The following is an 18,650-nucleotide window of genomic DNA, read 5'->3' as shown; positions in this document are numbered from 1 at the left end:
GGCAACTGGTAAATGTTGATAAGTCCAACATCTTTTTCAGTTTCTAGAGAACCTGCCATGTCAGAATTTGTACTAGCGTGCTGAAGGACTTTGTATTATTCCATGATTTGGATACAAACATACTTGTTTTCTTAAAAAGGCCAAAAATTTCTCTAAAAACCAGTTCCAACCCTATGTTCATATCCATTTTAGCACATTGTGCAATTTTCATTTGGTTCAGGACTCTATTGTAAAAAACACCTGCTGAGAACGCAAGCGAATTGCTACATCCACCTTCACCATTCAACACCGAATTCCGCTCTCAAAACCCCAACGCCCCCAAAACGGCGAACGCTCCGTACCGCATTCTCGGCGTCATCGTCGTCGCCATGGCGGGCGCCGGCGGCAGGAGCAGGGAGCGGCTCACGTCGCGCGCGGAGGAGGCTGCGGGGGGCAAGCGGCGGAGGCAGAGGTGGGAGGTGGAGTTCGCGCGCTACTTCGCGAAGCCGCGGCGCGCCCCCTCGACGCCGCCGCCCCCCGGCCTCCGCTACATATCCCGCGGCAAGCAACTCCACCAGGGCACCTGGCTCCTGGCCGCCTCCCCCGCCGCCCTCTGCATCTCTCGCCCCACCCACTCCTTCGCCGCCCGCGTCCTCACCGTCTCCATCGGCGACGTCGTCTACGTCCGTACCGCGCCGACCCCCTTCCCCCCTCCTCTTTCATTTTCGAATGCGTTGCTACATGTTTGTTTGCTTGCCCTCTAGCTAAGCATGTTTGATGATCGCATTCGAAAAATGCTTGTTACTGCTGGGGTTAAGGTTTTTTCCGTGCGCCGACCCATTTCTGCTGAATTAGTTGGTTCCAGAACTTTCTGCTCTTAGTTGGTTTGGTTCTAAAACTCAGAGGATGCTGGTTCCGAGCGCACGCATGGGTCGACCTGTGCACATGTGTAATTTGGCAGCTCTAAGATTGTTGCATTAGATCGAGCGGTTGGTGACCCAGGCACCCAGCATTGCTCTTCCATGTGTTGGTGCTCTGATATTGATTCGTTTCAAGAGTTTGCGATATGGACTGTGTGTCTGTGCATTGTGTTGGAGCGTAAATAATACTATTAATCATGGTTGTTTGTTGGCTAGCACTTTGACTGTGACAACATTGCTAGACAGGATCATAGCCAGTTAACCACCTCTGGCTCTCAGTTGATTTTCCTCACGTTTGAAATAAAATACGCATGTAGAACTGATTGATGCCCCAAAGGTTACCCAAACAATTATTCAGTGTTTGTGAGATTATGCTGTGTTGTATTTTGTTCGATTTAATGTCGTTTTCCTCAATTATTGCTGTTCACATTTGTTTATTTTGTCGTAGCCAACCATGATGCTGCATCTTTTCATGTAGTATAGTTTTTCGTCATATTTTCGTATAATTGCATCGATCGTTGTATTATGCGCAATTATATTCGTTGTGCATCAGTTTTACTATTTTAGTTTAGGACCTTTTGGTTCTACATGGAAACCTACAAATGTGCTGCATCTTATAGTTCTATTTGGAAATAATGAATTACTCCACAATGCTAGAAAGGTGATGCGAGTGGAAGGCCAACAATGAATGCTCACAAAGGTGGAAGAACTCTCTGCATGGGTGTTACCCAGTAGTTCTCACTTTCATGTCACCGAACTGCTACACGTGGAGGAAAACACATAATACCTTGAATCATTTATGGACTTTGGTCAGAGCAAGATTGGTATTCATTGCATTATGGCCCCTAATAATGTATATAAGGGGCAACCCTGGAAATTCCTTAAGTTGAAAGTTTGAACTGAATTGTGTCGGCTGAACAATTTCATGGTTGCATGTGGTATTGACGTATTGTGTTCATACCTAAGTACTGCTCATCTGCCCACAAATTCTCCCACTGCTATTTTTTTTTACAATTCTTGATCTAATATTATTTGATAGAAGTTATGGAGGTTGGAGAAATGAGGATACGCTGCGAACTTGAACGCAATGTTCATTTCTGTTTCGTCATACATTCTCTTTTCTGTCCGAACAACTCAACGCTGAGGTCTATTTTCATGGCACAGGAGGAGCACTATGTGTCTATCCTCAACTTCTCATGGCCACAGGTTGCATGTGTGACAGAGTGCCCAGTTAGAGGGAGCAGGGTGGTGTTCGTGAGCTTTTGTGATAGGTCCAAACAGGCATGTTTCCTTGCATCGCTAAATGTGATTCTGATGACTGATTAGTTGAATGAAAAGGAATTTCTTTGTTGTAAATTGCTCACATGGATGCTTCTACACGCAAAATTACTTAGAACACATTTCTATTGGCAAAATTTATATACCACCGATTTCTCTGCAGGTCCAGAAGTTTGCTGTACGTTTCGCTCGCCTCAGTGATGCAGAATCATTCTTGAATAGTGTGAAGGTGCAATTTCCTATCCTTCTCTTATCTTCAGATGCTGTTCATATGTGGCTCAGCACAGTTATGTATGTCTCTGGAGACAATTCCGCATGCCATGCATACAAACTTCTTTCTTGTATTTGTGTTCATTGGAATGCTCTCTTGTGTTTTATGATTTCTGTCTCTGTATCCAGTGGCTTGCTAATACTGTAGTACTGTTGTGACACCTTTTCATTTTATGTGCTTATTTTGCATGTGAACTTACTGGATAAGATAAACATGTTTTATCTTGTACATAAAAAATAATCTGAAGCAGTTTTAGATTCACAATAAATAAAATACTAGTAGAGGTTGATCAACAACCTTGAAAATGCTCACGACCATTTCTGAAGTACTATTTAATTTGCACTTTTCTTGAAGGATTTTATTTATTTCTTTATCGATGGTATACAGCGCCTCCCTGCTTGCCTGCTTTAATGTGTGAACAGGAGTACCATAATGGACTGGATAAGACTATTTAGGATGCTTTTCAGATTTTCACATACTGACTACGTGTTACTGAATTTCGCTTATTTTTGTTGATCACTTTGTTGTGTGGTACTTTACTTATGCCATAGCAGTGGTGCTAGTTACTATCTCTGCCCAATTTAGAATGCATTGGTGCAAGTTTGCTTACATGGGAGTCGAGTAATAATATTTACTACTGTGTTAGCTTAGATTTTCTCAAGAGTGATAGAGCAAGTAAAAATAAGTATTACTGTATTAGGCATGATTTTCCTTTCACTTTGTAAAGTATTATGTTCTCTCAAACACGAAATGCATTTGTTTGATGGACTTTAAAGGAACTCTCAAGCAACACCATGGATATCATGCCATCTGGAAGCGACTATATGTGTGAGCATGAAGATTCATCATCATCTGAATATATTCCTTCTAATGGACTTCAATACAGGTAATAAGTAAAGAAAATGATCACGTCTGTAGCTTGCGGGAATACTTCCTTTGCTAACATCATATTCTATGCCTAGGCCTGATGAAGCGGTAAGCTTTGAGGAGCCAACTTCTGATCACAGGACAGATGCACCTGCTGTTGGCTACCACATGGAACCAGATCAGCCTGTTCTTCAATCTCCCATTGCTACAAATATCAATAGCATCTGCTCTGGTTTTCCTGAGGGTTACTCTGGCTTCCCTGAGGGTTACTCTGGTTTCCCTGAGGGTTACTCTGGTTCAGTTAAAATTGAGAGAGGTCGGCAAATCATGATAGGATAAATTGACATTGAAACCACAAATATCTTCATTTTGAATTTTGCTGGTCCATTATCAATAACTGTTCACACATGTAACACAGATGGAGGACCCTTTCCAGCAACTATAACTGATCATGCTCCTGAAAAGGTAATGCTTGGTTATTTGTAAATCCCACAAGTGGTCTCCAAGGAAATTTTCTTAATATTTGCAAATTTTGCAGGCCTACATACTGGACACTCGGCTTGATGGTACAGATAATTTTATTACATTGCTACTTTTTTTTGTGATGGTTTCATTCCATCTTTTTCTGACCTGTCAGCAATGCTTGTTGCTACTGCAGCTCCCGGTGGAAATTCGGTTGCTGATAAAGGAAAGGGTGCTGGTAAAGAGATTGATGTTAGTGACGTAACACGTGATATTTTGGCAGGGATAGAGGTATGTTGCTTGTCAAAATTGTTCTGCCTTGGTTGTTCTTAAAGCCTCCAAACCAACTTGTATGTCCTAACATGCTCTGTTTTACTTTTACTGCTGTAGACATATGTGGGGGATGACTCTTTTCATGGTATGTTTTCTCTCCTTCCCATGGGAATATTCTTGCACATTAGTATGCTTGATAAATAACTGCCTTTCTTAGGCTGTTACTGACACATGCCAATTTGAAAACCTATTCCATGTAGTTTTATTTATGTTAACTGAACCTCGTTTCACACACTTGTATTGATTAAGTACTGTTGCTTTCCCTAGATATGCTGTCCAAGCTCGACAAAGCCATTGATGAACTGGGTGGTGACATGTTGCTTGCCTCTTGAACGCCGCTGGAAGGCCTTACTTGCCTCTGACAATGTGTACAAATGTAATGGTAGTTCGCGTAGTATGCCTAGTATCCGTGTCAGGTCTGCTCCTAAAAGAAACACCTAAGATTATCCTTTATAGCTACAGTCCAGATGATAGCATTGTGGGATTAGCAAGCAATATGCTGCATGCTTTCTCCAATGTACTCCCTCCGTTCCAAAATAGATGACTCAACTTTGTACTAACTTTGTATTAAAGTTAATATAAAGTTGAGTCATTTATTTTGGAACGGAGGGAGTAGCACGTAGCATGGTCATCAGTGGCGTAGCTAGGGGGTGGCCAGGGTGGTCCATGGACCACCCTGGAATTTCCCCATAGCTTGTATATAGTGTAGTAAAAAAATATTTCTTTGAAAATAAATAAACTATGTAAATATTTCTATTGATGGACCACCCTGATTTATTGGGCTGGCTACGCCACTGATGGTCATACTTCGACAGTTGACGAATTATTAATCCAGAAGCTTTAGACCTGGGCGTCCTTACTGTTTCTGTAAGCTTGCTATTTCAAATTGAGGGTACGCTCTTTGTGTATCTGTGTCGCGCGTTCTGTCATGCTGTTCCCTTTATGTGTGCCTGAGTACGGAATTTCTGGACTTATGGGGAGCCTCTCATATTTTTATATTTTTTAGGGTAGAGCTTCTCATAGCTGCTTATTACCCAATGTTATTGGAGCGATTTTGTTTAGCATGAAACACATGGGCTCATTAGCTGGTCTAAGGAAGGGCAAAAGGTTATTCGGTTAACTGGGTTAGTGAAAAACATTGATGGGCATCCTGTAATGTATGACCGCCTGGAAAAGATCATATCTCATTGATGGGCATCCTGTAATGCATGACCGCCTGGACCAACGAGACGGCATGCCACATCACACACCCTATAGTTTCGTCGGTATCTTTTATTATATGTTCAAACGCACAAGGCACCTTCAGTAACAATTTACATGTGACAACAGCCTGACGAACGCCGGGCGCGCTTCATCCGCCCACCTGGTAAAGCCACCGAACCTCATTTCAGAGACATGCGTTTGTACTCCCTCATGGTGTTTGTGATGGCCTGCTCAACCGGCAGCCTCTCCATGCTCGAGGCGCCGTAGAATCCATGGACCCGGTTCGTGTTCTTCAGGACAAACTCCGCCTCTCGGGGCCCTGATATGGGACCTGATGGTGGAATTGTGCATCAGAATCACATGATTTATCAAGACACCATATCGTTACTTGAGGTCTGCATGAAGCAGAGACTGCTTACCTCCATGGCAGAGAACGATGATGTCAGGGTTGACGCCGACCGCGGCATCGGCAATGGCTTGAACCCGGACAATGCTGTCATCTAATGTGGCGGCCGTCTTTGCGCCGATCGATCCAGCTGTTGTGAGGCCCATATGCGCGACTACAATGTGCGCTCCGGCCTTGGCCATGGCAGCGCCTTCTTCTGGATTGAAAGCATACGGGGTCGTCAGGAAACCCATGCTGTGAGCCCTTGAGATCATCTCCACTTCCATGCTGGCAAAAGACCAAGATCAATTTAACATAATTTCTTTGAACACACACTCAAATGCGGAAGTTAGCAAGATTTCAGAATTCAGACATGCAAATCTTGCCCTCAGCAGAAAACTAAATAAGGAAACTAACCATTACGATTTATGAAGTCACTGAAACAGAATCCATATCCTACATTCAGCCCAGAATTTTTCATATGCATATTATGTCCATGCCATGGCATGGATAACACATGTATCCGAAAAATAAGGATGTGGTGAATCAATACCTGTAGCCCATTCCAGTTTCTTCCAAGTTCTGTCTGAAGTTCCCATCAAACAGACCAACCGTAGGAAAATTTTGGACACCACAAAATCCAATGGCTTCTAGCTGTTTAAGAAAGTAATCCATTCTACGAAATGGATCAGTAGCGCAAACCCCAGCAAGAACAGGAACTTCTTTAACGACCTAAATTAGCACCTCATTAACTTCCAGCTATACTCAAGTCAGATAATAGAAAAACAAAAGAATGAACCCCACTACTAAAAAAACTTACAGGCAACACTTCATTGGCCATCTCAAGTACAATTGCATTTGCGTCAGCAAATGGTAGGAGCCCTGCTAATGAGCCCCTTCCAGCCATACGAAACCTCCCGGAATTGTACAACACAATCAGATCAACCCCACCAGCTTCTTCGAACTTCGCGGATATGCCCGTACCAGCACCGGCTCCAATTACAGGAATACCCTCACCGATTTGTTGCTTTAACTTATGTAGTATTGACTTTGTTTTTTGCAAAGTTTCTGTCATCATTGAAGAGTGAGCAATTAGAATCATTAGGGTATAGAATTGTGTCAATAGATCTCAAGAACTGAAATGAATGACGAACGCCCTTTAACATGTCATGCCAAACAAGGAGACAATGAGCTGAAAATAAAATTATGAAATTTATGTAACTTGTGTGGTATCACGTGAGGGTTCGGAATGCTTATTATGCCCTAGAATCTAATGCCAAACTTCTGACCTTTGACAGTTATTTCATCCGTGCACACGGGTACTATAATGTGTAAGATCATTAGAGTTTTGACATTACCCCTTTGTAAAATCATACTGTACTGCAAATAGACTAAAACTTAGCGCACTTACTAACAGCTGGAGTTAATCCTAATTTGTCAGCGAACACGTGAGGTGACACCGAACATTTCTGATTTGGCGCAGTAGAGAGGTAATAGGTGACAATAGCAAGTATTTTGTGGTTGATATCATAAAGGTTAGGCATGTACGCCGAGCTTGTCCCATGTGCATGTTGAGCTCATCCCCAGCTACGTTGAGTTTCTTCAGGACTACATGAATCCTTTGGAACACAATGAAATCTCTTTGAATAGAGACTTCTGTTCCCAAGTCAGAATTGTGCCTAAGTGCTGGCACCATTTCTGTGCGCCCTTGGGCCAGTGCTTGCGGTCTTCGCCAAGACAACCCCACAATAATTACATGATACTAAGATTAGAGAAAGGTGGACAACATCAAACGGTGAAGCGTACTACAGATGCTTGAAGCACAGCCCCAAAGGAGTTGTCACTCACAACTATCTTGACCTCTTGGATCATTGGAGACACAAAAATTGTGACAAGCCTAGGTATGAAGCATGAGAACAAAAACGAAATAAGAACTTCACCCTGAAGGATTTTCTGTAAGGTGGCATAGCAGATAACAAGGTACATACCAGATAACCTTCCACGATTTTTTTGTAAGAAACTAAAACAAGTGATTCAATAAACAGTCTGTTTGTGTGGGCATAATAAAATTTGAGCGCATAAGATGGGAACAGAATCACCGCTAACCTGGTCTTGCATCAGGGAAATCCACTGGGGGTCTCCATATGATAGAACTATCTGAAGTCTTCTGTCCTGAAGAAGATTCCTTTTCATTTGTGTCTTGCTTTGGTAGGACCATGTTGTTTTTCTGAGTTATGGCACTAGAGGCCTTTATATCCATACTCAAGAATGCATCCACCAAGGCATTGGCAAATTCAGGATCGTTTATATGATAAGGAAGCAGCTTCAGCTGTCAACAAGCCAATCAGCTTAGTTCATTCGATGACCCTTTCTATTCATATTCTAGCGATGCAACTAACATATTATGTAACATGAAGAAACCTGTCTGTTCTCAGTTTTGACAAGACGAGTATTTAACTCATCCAATAGTGCAGATGTAGCCTCAGGATCATAAAACGGCATTCCAGGTGCATCAATTGCAGAGATGCCCTTCTGTGGAAGGCAAACAGTAACTGTAGATAAAGACTTGTTCAGCTTGTCAGCAATAAACTGAGCAAATTTCTTGTTCTCCTCCACGGTCGTCCGCATCAACGAAATCTGAAAGAATTACATGGTCTTTTACTCACCGCAAGAAAATTAGGAAATGTGAAATCCTCATAAATAAAGGCACATAAAGTACATACTTGTAAGGTAATAATTACAGCTTGCATGTAACAGATGGATTTTCTCAACTGAATATGGCGATTCTAATCCTAATCTTATTAGGACTCAAACAGGTGTGGTACCCCGAGGAATCCTACTAGGACACGTAGTCTACTTGCTTTAGAAGAGGACAAGTGGGAGCCTATATAAACTCTTGAGGAGATGGCCAGATGATCTCAATGCAAGCAATTGCGCAAATCAAATCAAGGTCCAAGAAACAGAGGATTAGATGCTATGTTCGATTAGCTCAATAGTCTTTTATAGAGACAGGATCCAAGGGTCCCAAAAGGTCTGAGAGGGTTGTGGAGAATGGAGAGTGACAATCCGTTGTACTCTTCTGAGGTCATGCTCTTGTGCTTGAAAAATTCGCGGCCAGCTTTGCCATTTTTTCTCGTTTGCGTAATTTGGCCGTGGTCAATATTTCGGTATGCTCTATCACATTCATGTACCCTGTGCGCACTCATGCCGAATCTCACAAATTTGGATCACATTCGTGGGCAGTGCATAAGAAGAGTATTCAAGTATAACGATAGATCTGTCTTTAAAGATAAGATACTGTTTTAGGGATAGGTTGGGTTGTTAGAGATAGTGTTTGACTAGACTATGTCTCGTCTATGGATTTACTTGTTAGAGACTCTTGTTTAGAAGGACACGTGTTGTTAGAGACACCTGTTTTTTAAAAAATGTGAATTCTTCCTTCATCCTACCCCTCTCTTATATATCTACCAATCTATGTACATATATCCACAACCTTACTCTTGGTACCATAATAGCATTGTCTGTAATGATATCCTAGCATATTAATCTGGTAAACATATCACTGTGCTAACCTAACAATATATTTATGATTCAGTATTCATAGCAAATATATACATCATAAATAAAATTTGGCAAAGACCAAGTAAATTTAGGAAGCAAAACAAGGTCCAAAATAGGAAAATATGCTATGTGTAACCTGTTCATTATGTATGTGGATCTTTCTGTCTGAGAAAGCAGCAGGTATTGTATCATGAGCTCCAAAGTTAACCATATCCAAGGCCCCAACACTGAGAACCAGAGGGATCTTTTTATCTATAACCGCATCAAACCTGGTCTCATCACATGCCATGATACCTCCAACAATGTAATCCGCAACTTCTGTTGTTGTTATGTCCAATACACCCTACATGCAACCAAATGGAAGTAAGATGAAAAACTCTACAGACAGTAAATTAACACCAGTGGAGTTTCTGTCTGGCAATGAGTTTACCATCAGAGTTCAGGAACTGAAAAACATAGTTTCCACAAGAGCAAAATCTTATAGAAAAATAGACAAGGGCAAAACCGTACAAAACCACATGAAAGTATTAATTACCTGTATGAAACCACCTCTAACTAGTTCTTCCATTGCTTTGCCTCCGACACCAGTGGCATGGAATACAAGCGTCTCATACCCTTCTTTGTTCAGTCTATCTTTGACCGCATTTGCACATTGTGTGGTAACACCAAACATTGTAATTCCAACAGTCAGCTTTGTGTCTGTTTCATCTGATTCACTGGAAGCCATTAATATCCCACATACCAATCCGGCAACAGCTGAAGCAGCATTCGACAATATAACACGGCTGACACTGTTTATTCCACATATGTCAACAACTGAAGGAAACAATACCAAGTCAGATGTTCCAACATAGGGTGCAGTATTGCCACTAGCAACAGTGGATACAATAAGCTTAGGCACTCCAAGTGGTAGGGATCTTAGAGCAGGGGCAATTAGTGCGGTTCCTCCACTTCCTCCTAGGCCAACAGCAGCAACCAGGGTGCCGGCCTCATATCTGTTTTTCAGAAAGCTCTGAAGGGCCTTTGACATAAGCGCAATCGCTTCACCTCTGTCATCTGGAAGATCTTGCTGGCTGGAATCCGGATGGCATGAGAGAACTGTATCTCTTGCAATAACTGCAATATCTTTAGAATCTTGTGTTGGTACTGTTTTAGTTGTGGAGACATCCACTATGCTTACTTTAACCTACCATTTCAATAGACCACATGTTATGCTCGAGTTAACAAAACAAATAATAAACCTACAGGGCAACTCCAAGGGTGCACTACACACAGGTGCACATAAAGATGTGTCCTGCTTCAGCAGTTTGGATGCTCCAATGTTTAACCACGACAAGAATTATGGAACGTAGGGAGTAGCAATTGTTGATACTTGGCGAATGATTGTCTATTACTGAGAGTAGACGATCGATATTTAAGGCTATTGTATGTGGATAACACAAATTAATGAAGGACTCATGTACTCTGAGCCTTAAGCAGGAAATGTACTTTGGTGAAAGTTGCATAAGAACTCCTTGAGCAAAACATTAGACATGGCATCTGTTGTCACCTGTTCAATAAGCAGCCACAGGGAATTTCCATAGGCTAAAAACGCAACACAACTGCTAAACCGGAAGAGCGCATGATCACATGATTTCGTTAAACTTCAAATCTAGAAGCATCGCTCTTTTTATGATATGGCAATCCCAGAATTACCAACCGGAAATATAATAACTAGTTCCAAGAACACAAGATGAGAAATAGCATAATCCATATGTTACCCTGCTACTGTAGTTCCCAATGCTATGACGCAGTTTGCACGTTCAGAGAAGGAACTCCGGTTTCTGCGTTCAGTGAAGGAATACTCCCTCAAAACTGCACTGTAGTTATAGTAGTTTCTAAAGTAGGTGACGCCAAATGCGTGTTCACCCCATTCTGGACGATCGCTTCAAGCATACGAATGGACAGCTGAACTCCTCACCTAGTTGCAGGCGGGGACGAGAAGATAGGCGGACAGTGTAAGTGTAGCAGTACCTTTGGGGCGGAGGCGGAGGCGGCGAGGCTGGAGCGGAGGCGAGTGGCGAGGAAGAGCAGCTCCTCCAGCTTGGTGTCGGCCGTCCCGATGCAGAGCACCTCCATTGCCGACGCCTCGGAGCAGAGATCGGGAGCTCAGCAGGGGGAACCGCGACGGATGGAGGGATGGGTGGATCATGGCCCATGGGTTGGTGCGTGTATGTAGCTAGGCTGGTAGTGGGGACGGGCAAACAGTGGAAGTGAGGTGTGTTGACTTGCATTCCATTTCCATAGCGGTGTCGTGTGCCCCGCTGCCGGCGCCACGTTGGGCACGCTGGTGCTGGGGCCTGATTTGGGATCGGATTGCGATTCTCCGATCTGCACGGCTGGCGATTTGCTGCGTGGTAGAGCATCTCTGCCTTTCCCCTAAACTCCTACTAATTATTTTTTCTAGGAGTAGTACATATTGACGGGCTTGCAAAACTTTACTCCCCAAACCTTTTTCTATTCATATTCATCTGTTTACATAATAACATAAATAAAGTATATAAAGATTTTATTTATGCCCGGCAAGTTGTTGCGGAATCAGTTGCAATTATTTCAATGAGATTTGGTGGTGTGAAACATTATCTTTTATATTAACAATAAGGGCATCTCCAACGCCGATCATCAAATCGCTCGTAAATGTCTGAATTCCCACAAATCAGAAGAAAACGTGGACGAGCTTCCTACCATCGATCAAATTAGGCATCATAAGGCCAATCTGAATTTCTTAGGATTTCACCATGGCTGGAAGTATGGTTGGTAGTGCAAGTGGCAAAAATGCACTTTACATAGGTTATGAAGAAAAATAATTTTAGGCATCAAGGTTGGGGCCGAAATTTGTACAGAGTTCTTATATGGCATATGAAAGCTACCATGGGTGTTTGATCTGGTCTAGAAATATAAGCTCTAGTACAAAGGTGTGTTTTGGCTAATTTGGAAGGTTATAAAGGAAGGGTATTTCATAGGATGATCTTGGGGCTGAAACCTTTACCAAAGATCAACATTGGTATAAAAATGCTATACTGAATTATGAGAATTTTGACAGGGCCATAGATATGGTTTATAAATTTTCCCCCCAAGAAGGGCAGGAAATAAAAGAATTTAAAAAATGAAATATATTGATCAAGGTTGGCCAATATATTTATATATTGGGACTTTGCAAGTCTCAGTGAGTGTCTAAGAATTTTGGTGGAATCATCTCATGTCTAGAAATGGTAGCTCCTTTGTAATGCTAGGAAGAAAATAATCATTCCCAAATATGAAAATTAGGTTTTAACAAAGAAGGAATAAAGATTTGATGAATTCCAGGCATTGGAATATGGGCAACAATATTCCCTGGATGTAGGATCAACCATGACAAACTCAAGTTTCATCTCATACCAAAATCCAAGTAGGTTTCAAATAGATCCCCCCAAAAAAGGCAGAACAGAGTAAAAAAATCTCAATTCAGATTTTTGGCGTGTGACACTTATTCATCATTTAACAAAATGGCGAAGTTAATGCAGTAATGCTTATGATGCAAAAATTAAATAACAAACAATTTCTAACTTGGCGTAAACCCCCGGGCTGTTACATACGGTATCATGTTCCATCAAGCTAAAATTTCCAAATTTATACAACCTCAGTTTATATATTCTAAGCTCAAGGGAATGCAAGATGCATTCCTCACATGATTGAGGTCTCACACTCTGATTACGTAATTCACGTGCCATTCTAGTAAAAATACATAACCTCCAACATTTATTCAAAGTATATGAATATTGGCGACGATAGGATTTAGGAGTTTAAAGGAACCTATTTAGGTATTCATCCACGGTAATGTAAGGCACATCAGGGTAAAGCTGAGTGGCTTCAACTCCAAATGATGGGTCGATCTCAAAGTTAGTGTGGTCCCCCTTCAACCAGACAGAGTGGCTGATTGCCAGTGCTACATTCAGCGGCGCTGATGACTCTGAAACATACCCGAGAGAGCAAAATCAGTACAAAAGATAAGTATAGACGGCAACTACAACATTATAAGAGTAAAACAAGGCTTTTACTCTGACCTCGAATCTTCTTCAGGAGTTCGTCCTCTGGGAGGTACACCCTCTCAAGTGTCTTACCAAGTTTCTTCTCCCAGAGTGAGACAAGCTCATTATGGGACAAAGTGTTACTTGGTGGCCTCAGATATAGGATTTTGTTCAGGGTCCTTGGATCATCTACAGCTTTAATAGTGTAGGTTCCCACGTCTTCTTCCGCTGCAAAGATTCCTATTGTCGAAAATACACACATAAGAGTGCAGCCATAATCCCAGTCCTTGTTTGATTTAAATTCCGTTCTCAAAATAGAGATTAATTTCTCATATCGTAAAACTGTACAATCATATTAAGGGCATCTTGATCAGATCTACCTTTTACATTTCCATCACCCATAATGAGAACCTTCTCAGTTGGAGGCTCCATGACCCCAATCTGCGCAAGGCTTCGCAAGAAACGACCAGCAAAGAAGTTGGAAGAGACATATGTGTAGGGAATCCCCTCAGCCTCAATGGCACGCCTTATACGAGCTTTCCCACCGAATACTGTCTTTGCAGGTTCAACTGCATGGTTACGATCCACATCATTACCATACTCTGATGGGAAGAATCTCTGCAAGAAGCTCATCAATATCAGAGTTCAGTAAGAACTGCTGTAGAAAAATAATAATGACACGAGGAATGCATGGTATCAGTCTATCAGATATGAAAAGGGGCACATTCAACATGTTTTGAACAAAATAACCACAACTAATTCCCGTCCATCTGAATGATTTTTTTGTCCACCATGTTGTGGAAGGCAGGGAACAGCCTAAGTTGTCAAACCAGTTTCTTAGTACCAAAATGACTAGTGTTCTCATCAGCAAAATACGAATACTTGAAGAAAATGCAATTCACAAATTGTTTCACATAAGAGTTTAGGGTGCACAGTTCGTTGCAATTTACAACCCATCATTTATTGCATAACCATCAATAACAAAGAATTTTCGAACTATATTATCAGCTAAAGTATTCACAGTAAGCCATAAGGTGTGCACACATAACAATTTGATATTGATGATTGGGACTTTGGAAATTACCTTTACATGCCCAACTTCCTTAATTGCCGAGATAATGAGAGTTTGATCCGGTAGCTGTTGATAACCCACGGCCGAGATCACAACATCTGCTGATTTAATGGCTGTCACCAGGCTCTCATGATCATACATATCACCCTAATGATCCAACAGTAATGTAACAGTTATACATCACCATCCAATCAAACTTATATCTTGAGGTCATTATTTTAGTAATCAACACGGGGTAACGACACAATCAGGGATGGCTATCATCCTTGCCAACATAATAGTTTAGTCCTGAATGGCACGAAAGATTGTTGACTTGCCACCTCCTTGTGAACACATTTCAGTATTTTATCAAACAGAACAACGACTGTGTTACAACATATACCTTTTGTCCCCAGCAAATTGGGGCTTGAACACTGAAGAATCTTAAAAAGCCTAGCAGATTTGATAAAGATAAATTCTGTACATAATCCAAGCAAATCACCTAATCTTTACTTTCTTTAAGTCCTTTTTTTAGAGGGTGTTCTTTAAGTCATCTTACATGACTGTTTATTTGATCGATTGAATCGAACAGAATGGAAGGGCTCCTTGCTCTAGCATATTTCTAAGATTTTGTTTTTTCGTCTGAAACCTCGAATTTCCTTGATTTTTGTCTTGCTGAATTTATCTATTTTAACCGGGCTAATCCCCTTTCCATTACTCTCATTTCTGTCTTGTTCATAGATATGCCACAACAGAAACCAAGTTCGCTGCTTTGTTTAGCACTCGCGCACCGCCACAAGGGACAAGAAGAAAAAAGAAAGCCGCCATGAAGCAATCCAGAGAATTTCTTATCACTGTTTCTGCTATCATTTTTACCCAAAATGGCACCATCCTTAGATAGAAGTTGGACCCACTAACTTTCATAAAAAGAGAGATAAAAACAGAGCAAGGATCTGGATAAGAAGAGTACGACGGCTGCTGACCTTGACGATGGTGACGCCGGCATCCCGGAATCCCTGGAGGACGGCGGCCTTGGCTGGGTCGGCGGGCGCGGCGTCGCGGACGAGGACGGCGGTGGGGTGGCCCTCGCGTGCGCTGGCGGCGACGATGAAGCGGCCTATGTAGCCCGTGCCGCCTATCACCAGCACCCGGCTCCTCCCCTCACCTGCAACCAACGCCATGTACAGCAGAGCGGAAAAATAGAACACGGTAAGAACAGAACGGAGAGGCAGAATATAGTGGTCTTCTGAGAAAATAAATAAGGAAAAGTGCAGTGAAGTGGAGATAGACGAGGCCGCGAGTACAGGGGAAAAGGTGTGATTAGACGAGGAGTCGTGACTCGCAAGGAAGGCGGCGTAAGGCCTGTACAATGGGGGTGCTTAGAGAAGGTGCTTAGAAAAATAAATCAGACTTTTTTAAACACCGATACTTATTTGTACGGGGTAGATATTTAATTAAGCATCTCTTCTGTAGAAATAGGCACCGGTGTTTCAGAAAATTTCGATTTATTTTTCTAAGCACCCCTCTAAACATCTCCCATTGTACAAGGCCTAATAGACTATATTAAATGTAGACTTTTGAAATAGTCTTTCGTTGCAGTTGTAAGGGCATATTTATCCCTTAGTTGTTTTGGTGATTGATGACAATACTTTTGCGGACTAATCGTGTGCATTGAGTATTTCAGACATTTCATCACTAGGCACAAGACGATTTGGTGTCCCTTGAAGACTATTGAATACGGCGTTTCTCTATGTTTCTTTTCGGTGGATTAGAGTCGTAGGAAAGCCGTACTATTAAGAGGGGGTCCGTTTTGGAAAGGTTTGGATGGAATCATCACATACACGTCTATTCCTTTGCACCGCCTTTCCTTTGGCATTTTGGAGCATCCTCCATCTTTTCTTGTTTATGCAAAATGTCTTGATTGCTGAACTGGGGCATGCGGTAGTACCACTCCTAGGAGCGGTAGTACCGCAGGCCCTTGCGGTAGTACCGGCCTCTGGCGCGGTAGTACCGCAAGTGCCCACGGTAGTACCGCTTCCTTGGAGCGGTAGTACCGTGGCCTCAAGCTAGGCGCTGCTGCTACTGCGGTAGTAAGGGCGGATGTAGTTTTTTGCATTCGCGCCCTACGCGGTAGTACCATGCGCTCTGGCCAGGCTCAGTAGCTTGCGCGGTAGTAGGAGCAGATGTAATTTTTTACATCCGCACCCCGCGCGGTAGTACCGCTCCTGGTTTGCAGTACTACCGTGTCGGATTTTTGCATGGATCCCAACTCAGCGGAAATTGCCACGGATGTATTTTTTATATGTTTGTACCTTTCCAAAATCTGGAATATCCCTGCCTTGCGGTAGTACCGCGCCAGCGGTTCTACCGCCCTCTGCTTCAACGCATCTGGGTTGTTCTGGTTTCTGCTGCTCGGGCGGTAGTACCGCGGGGTCCTGCGATCGTGCTACACAGTCTGAGTTGGTGAATAACGGTTGGATTTGTCCCCTTACTATATAAGGGGGGGTCTTCTTCTCCGAGTTGACCACCTCTTCCACCCCTAAGCTTCATTGTTGCTCCAAGCTCCATTTTCGCCCGATCTCTCTCCCTAGCCAATCAAACTTGTTGATCCTTTAGGGATTGGTTGAGAAGGCCTAGATCTACACTTCCACCAAGAGAAATTTGATTTCTTCACTAATCCCTTGCAGATCTTATTACTCTTGGGTGTTTGAGCACCCTAGACAGTTGAGGTCACCGCAGAGCCATATTCCATTGTGGTGAAGTTTCATGGTGTCGTTGGGAGTCTCCAATTAAGTTGTTGAGATTGCCCCAACCTTGTTTGTAAAGGTCCGGTCGCCGCCTCCAAGGGCGCCAATAGTGAAATCACGGCATCTCGCATTGTGTGAGGGCGTGAGGAGAATACGGTGGCCCTAGTGGCTTCTTGGGGAGCATTGTGCCTCCACACCGCTCGAACGGAGACGTACTTCCCCTCAAAAGGAAGGAACTTCGGTAACACATCCTCGTCTTCACCGGCTCCACTCTTGGTTATCTCATCCCTTTACTCATGCAAGCTTATCTTGTGTTACTTTCCTTACTTGCTTGTTTACCTATTGTCGTTGCATCATATAGGTTGCTCACCTAGTTGCATATCTAGACAACCTACTTTGATGCAAAGTTTAAATTGATAAAGAAAAGCTAAAAATTGTTAGTTGCCTATTCACCCCCCTCTAGTCAACTATATCGATCTTTTCAATTGGTATCAGAGCCTCATCTCTTTCTTAAGGACTTTACCGTCCGAAGAGTATGGTTGACACCGTAGACGGTGAGGAGGAGCACTCCGGTGCGAATCCGATCTTGTCTACGGCCTATAGGGGAACCGCGGTCTTTCGTGAGGAATTCAATATGGCTTTGAACACATTGAAAACCTCCATGACAACCGAGGTTGAAAGCATGTTTAATAAATCCTTAGAAGGGCTTAAACTATCTACCGCGCCGATAAAGTGGGTGATCCCACTAACAAGGTGACGGATGCTAACTCCAACAAGGGGGAAGCTACTAGTGAAAAGGCTCCTTCTTCTAGTGGTAAAATTGGCAACAACATCTTTGCCCATGTGGGACCTCCACTTACTTATGATGGACCGATTCCTTCCACTCATTTGAATCATGCCGGTCCTCCTCCTAAGATTGTAAAAAAATGAGGACTTTGATTCTTGGGTTTATCGCTTTAAGTGTCATTTGAATCATGTTAATACTAACCTTTGGAGAATCATTGAAGAAGGTTTTTATCCACATGACCGAAGCAACTTCACCCCTAGAGAAGCCACGGACAATCAATTCAATGAGAATGCTCTCCACATCATCCAAGATGCAATTCCACCCGAAGATCTTGCTCACCTCCGGCCATTCACTGTGGCCAAGGATGCATGGCGCCACGTTGTGTCCCTCTACCAGGGAAGCGCAAGCATTCAACACTCCAACTATGAAGTGGTGCAAGATGAAGCCGATGAGTTTGCAATGAAAGAAGATGAAGAACCTCGTGAGCTTTATCGGAGATTAACTACTCTCGCGGTCTCACTCCGGGATCATGGGAGCAAGGATACGGATGACAATTGGATCAAGCGCAAATTCCTCAAGGCCATGATGCCTTACCACAAGGCCATGTCCTCCGTCATTCGTCAAAGGCCGGACTTCCACACCTTATCCTCAAGTGAAGTGTTGGATGAGTTTGTGGCTATGAGCATCTTGGACAAGACCGCCGACAATGCGGTGTTACGCTCTCAAAGAGCAAAGAAGCCCACCCTTGCCTTGAAGGCCA

The 18,650-nt window shown here is 42.8% G+C and overlaps 3 protein-coding genes across 4 annotated transcripts; 1 reads left to right on the top strand and 2 right to left on the bottom strand.

Annotated features, from left to right (window-relative positions):
• The first annotated feature begins 275 nt into the window (after nucleotides 1-275).
• Nucleotides 276-5,114, top strand: LOC125521545 (protein POOR HOMOLOGOUS SYNAPSIS 1-like). 2 transcript variants are annotated; one of them, XM_087535798.1, is made up of 10 exons: nucleotides 276-662; nucleotides 2,064-2,180; nucleotides 2,341-2,406; nucleotides 3,225-3,334; nucleotides 3,411-3,631; nucleotides 3,734-3,780; nucleotides 3,854-3,881; nucleotides 3,974-4,068; nucleotides 4,168-4,195; nucleotides 4,378-5,114. In XM_087535798.1, exons 1-10 carry the CDS (start codon nucleotides 369-371, stop codon nucleotides 4,440-4,442), a joined length of 1,071 nt encoding a protein of 356 aa, XP_087391924.1. In that variant the 5' UTR covers nucleotides 276-368; the 3' UTR covers nucleotides 4,443-5,114. The 2 variants fall into 2 exon arrangements, with proteins under 2 accessions (XP_087391924.1, XP_087391925.1); XM_087535799.1 differs by lacking the exon at nucleotides 2,064-2,180.
• Nucleotides 5,115-5,263: 149 nt separating this feature from the next.
• On the bottom strand, nucleotides 5,264-11,767 carry LOC125521544 (TIM-barrel signal transduction protein). Its single transcript, XM_048686606.2, has 9 exons — nucleotides 11,273-11,767; nucleotides 9,795-10,445; nucleotides 9,396-9,602; nucleotides 8,120-8,335; nucleotides 7,805-8,027; nucleotides 6,519-6,766; nucleotides 6,252-6,430; nucleotides 5,733-5,986; nucleotides 5,264-5,644 (listed from the first exon to the last, which is right to left on the bottom strand). The coding sequence occupies exons 1-9, from the start codon at nucleotides 11,375-11,377 to the stop codon at nucleotides 5,493-5,495; spliced, it is 2,235 nt and encodes a 744-aa protein (XP_048542563.2). The 5' UTR covers nucleotides 11,378-11,767; the 3' UTR covers nucleotides 5,264-5,492.
• A 1,054-nt stretch (nucleotides 11,768-12,821) lies between these two features.
• LOC125521546 (phenylcoumaran benzylic ether reductase Pyrc5) lies at nucleotides 12,822-15,641 on the bottom strand. The gene is made up of 5 exons (XM_048686607.1): nucleotides 15,340-15,641; nucleotides 14,390-14,524; nucleotides 13,686-13,923; nucleotides 13,342-13,545; nucleotides 12,822-13,247 (listed from the first exon to the last, which is right to left on the bottom strand). The coding sequence occupies exons 1-5, from the start codon at nucleotides 15,535-15,537 to the stop codon at nucleotides 13,081-13,083; spliced, it is 942 nt and encodes a 313-aa protein (XP_048542564.1). The 5' UTR covers nucleotides 15,538-15,641; the 3' UTR covers nucleotides 12,822-13,080.
• Nucleotides 15,642-18,650: the final 3,009 nt, after the last annotated feature.

Source organism: Triticum urartu, chromosome 7A, assembly GCF_056163025.1.
Source record: "Triticum urartu cultivar PI428250 chromosome 7A, HENAU_Tu73, whole genome shotgun sequence".
NCBI lineage: Eukaryota > Viridiplantae > Streptophyta > Magnoliopsida > Poales > Poaceae > Triticum > Triticum urartu.
The sequence above is the reverse complement of the archived record's forward strand: the minus strand, read 5'-3'. Positions and strand labels throughout refer to the sequence as shown.